Source organism: Alexandromys fortis, unplaced genomic scaffold, assembly GCF_014885135.2.
Source record: "Alexandromys fortis isolate MF-2015 unplaced genomic scaffold, M_Fortis_MF-2015_v1.1 scaffold_5, whole genome shotgun sequence".
Lineage (NCBI taxonomy): Eukaryota > Metazoa > Chordata > Mammalia > Rodentia > Cricetidae > Alexandromys > Alexandromys fortis.
In genome coordinates, this window is record NW_026067924.1 from 16,379,440 (window position 1) to 16,382,811 (window position 3,372).

At 40.2% G+C, this 3,372-nt stretch overlaps 1 protein-coding gene across 1 annotated transcript; it reads left to right on the plus strand.

The window, feature by feature from the left end:
- Positions 1 to 870, plus strand: LOC126501834 (vomeronasal type-1 receptor 4-like; the record flags this gene model as incomplete). Its single annotated transcript, XM_050142691.1, has 1 exon — positions 1 to 870. A coding segment is annotated over one exon (870 nt), but the record flags the coding sequence as incomplete, so codon positions are not given.
- Positions 871 to 3,372: the final 2,502 nt, after the last annotated feature.

The window sequence follows — 3,372 nt, forward strand, 5'->3', positions numbered from 1 at the left end:
TCTGTTTCTGTGAATTATATGTTCAGTTGGTGGGGGAGCACTGAGAAGAAACCCGTACACCTTATTCTCATCCACTTGGCTTTTACAAACATCATAATGCTTCTTGCAAAAGGATTGCCAAAGCCAATGGCAGATTTTGGTTTGAGAAACTTCCTAGATGACATAGGATGTAAGATCACCATTTACCTGTCAAGGGTGGCCCGTGGGGTCTCCATCTGCACCAGCGGTCTCCTCACTGTGGTCCAGGCCATCATCATCAGTCCCAGAGCATCTGGATGGAGAAAGCTCAGACCAAAGTCTGCATGGCACATCCTTCCATTCTTTTCATTCTTTTGGATACTCAATGCCTTAATAAGTATAAATCTAATCGATTCTATCACAAGTACAAGTCTGAATAGATCACAGGTTAAGAGTGAAAACAACTATTGTTATTCTATGCAAAAAAGTCAGCAAACAAAATGGATTGTTCTCCCTCTCATGGTCCTGAGAGATGCTGTGTTTCAGGGAGCCATGGGAGGTGCCAGTGGCTACATGGTACTTCTTCTCCACAAGCACCACCAGCATGTCCTCTACCTCCAGAACTCCAAGCTTCTCTACAGAACTCCCCCTGAGCTGAGAGCTGCTCAGAGTGTCCTCCTTCTGATGCTCTGTTTTGTTTTCTTCTATTGGACTGACTGTGCTGTTTCTCTATTTTTAAGTCTCTCTTTAGCAGAAAAATCCTTGATGATAACTATTCAAAAATTTCTGGCCCTTGGTTATGCAACTTTTAGCCCCATTGTGTTGATTCACCGGGAAGGACTTCTGACTGATTGTTGGCATGCTCAGTGGGAAAAATTGAGAAAATGTCTCTTCTATATTTCTATTAGATGACTTTGAAAGAGTTCTCAGGTCTGTAATATTTTGGGTAAGACAAAATTCTCACAAATCAGTGTAAGTATGTGTGTATTCTCAATCAGCCTTCTGGTGACTCGGCCTGACCTGAGAGAGAGATCTTAGTAAATTACAGTGATAATTGTCACCTCATTCTCCACTTTTCCTCTTTTTTGAAGGGATCTTTAAAAATTCCTAATTTGTAATGTGTATCGATATTTTACCAGCATTATGTCCTCATAGCACACACATGCCTTGCGCTGGCAAGGGTACAAGAGATTGTCAAATGTCCTATGACTGACTGGAGTTAGAGCATTTGTTTTGTACAAAAGTGTGAACCTGGCTCCTCTGGAAGACAAGCTAGTGCTCTCAACTACTGAGTCATGTCTCCAGCACAGAGAAAATTGTCTTATTTATATTTTGTAAACTGATTTGTGTATCAGCATTCCTGGAAGCACACAGATGAATCATTGTGTAAAAGGAGATTGACAATTGTTTTTCTGGCTGCCCAGTCCAGAAAAATCACGCAGGAACTATACTAATTGCAATACTGTTTCCCTGATGGCTCAGCTGGATTTCTAGCTAGCTCTTCCATCTTAAATCAATCTATTTCATTAATCACCATGAGGGTGTGTGTTGCATGGAAAGTGGGCCCTTGTTCCATCAAGGCTGCCCGGCTAGCTTACACCCGAAATAACCACACAGAAACTGTATTCATTAAATTACTGCTTGGCCCATTAACTCTTGTTTTTTTATTGGCTAATTCTTACATCTTAATTTAACCCATCTTTATTAATATGTGTATCTCCATGTGACTGTGGCTTACCGGCAAGATTCTAACCAGCACCCATCTCAGGCAGGAGATCCATGTGTGTCCTTCTAGTACGGTTCCGGTGCCTTTCTCCTCCAGGAACTACATAACAACTGTCCGACTCAGCCTGCTTTCTCTTTTCTTTCAGTTAAGTTTCCCTGCCTACCTCTATTATGCCCGGACATTGAACAAAGCAGCTTCTTTTTAGCCAATGGTAATAAAACATATTCACAGGCTACAGAGGGAGAATTCTACATTAAATCTGGCAAATTTTTGTCAATTTCATAGTGATTTAATCATATTATCCAAAGAAATCCATGTCTTATACCTGATGTTGTACTTGCAAAATGTTAGTTTAGCTATGATGCTGTTTTGAGATTCTTCAAAGTGTCTGCATGTTTCCATCTGTAGAAAACATTTTACAGAATTGTGAAAAAAAATGATATGAACTACATCCACTTCCTGGACTCCCAATGCACCAGCAACAAAACTCAAAATGCACTGAAATGTTTCTGTGGTGTTATATTGTGAGGGTTCTCTGCAGGAATTAAGATTGTCCATATAGAATAAACTGGATAAGAAATACATGGTAAAATTTCATTTTATATCCATCTAGAGTCTCTATGTTGATTAAAAATGTGGATTTGCCTTTTTGCAAGATTAATATGCAGTATGACTGAAGCAGACTGAGGCTTGTTAGCAGCTGCCCTCTGTTAATGCCTGGTTGCTCTTCACAACACTATCCAGCGGTTTGTCATCAAAGGGCTGCAAAAGGATCTGATTCTACATCCATTTAAGTGAAAGATTCATTACCTGATTTCTTAACTTAGATCCACACAATAAGATATCGACATGGTTCTAAGAATCTTATAGAGGCATTCTGAAAAATAATAATTGATGTCATCATTGAAAATGAAATTATAAATTCACTAGGGGTAGTTTTATGCCTTATTTGTAAAAATTGTTCTGTCATATCCGACTAAATACCTGTAACATTTTGGGTGCATCATGGCTCTATTTTATAATGATGTATACATTTTTATATTTTGCTTGGTTGCACTGTATATAGAAAACATTTAAGTAAGTGATATTGATTGTGTTATAGATTATTAAATAGCATGTTCTTCCACTATAAAGATTTATTTTATGTATGTGTCTCTCTCTGTGTGTGTGTGTGTGTGTGTGTGTGTCACGTTTGTACAGTTCCCCACACAGACCAGAAGAGGGCACTGACCACAGGGAACTAGAGCATCAGGCAGTCATGAGTCCTAGATGTGAGTGCTGGGTAAGGAACCAGGGTCCTCTGCAAGAAGAGCAGGTCTCCTAACCATCCCTGCAGCTCCTTCTCACATTTCTCATGCAATGTGACGTGTTTGTAGGGAACATCTCTTAGTTCTCTGAGTCTCAACCTCTTCTGTTACAACCTTTTTTCCAGAAATTGGCATGAAAGGTGAGAATAACAAACACTTTCTCAGTCTGTCTGTATACTTGACACAAAAGGAAGTGATATATGAGGACTGATGAGAAGCCAAGGTCAATGACAAGGGGTTTTGATCCTACTTCATGTTCTGGCTTGGTGGGAGCCTAGCCAGTTTGGACGTTCACCTTCCTAGACATGGACGTAGGGGGGAGGACCTTGGACTTTCCACAGGGCAGGGAACCATGACTGCTCTTTGGATAGGAGAGGGGGG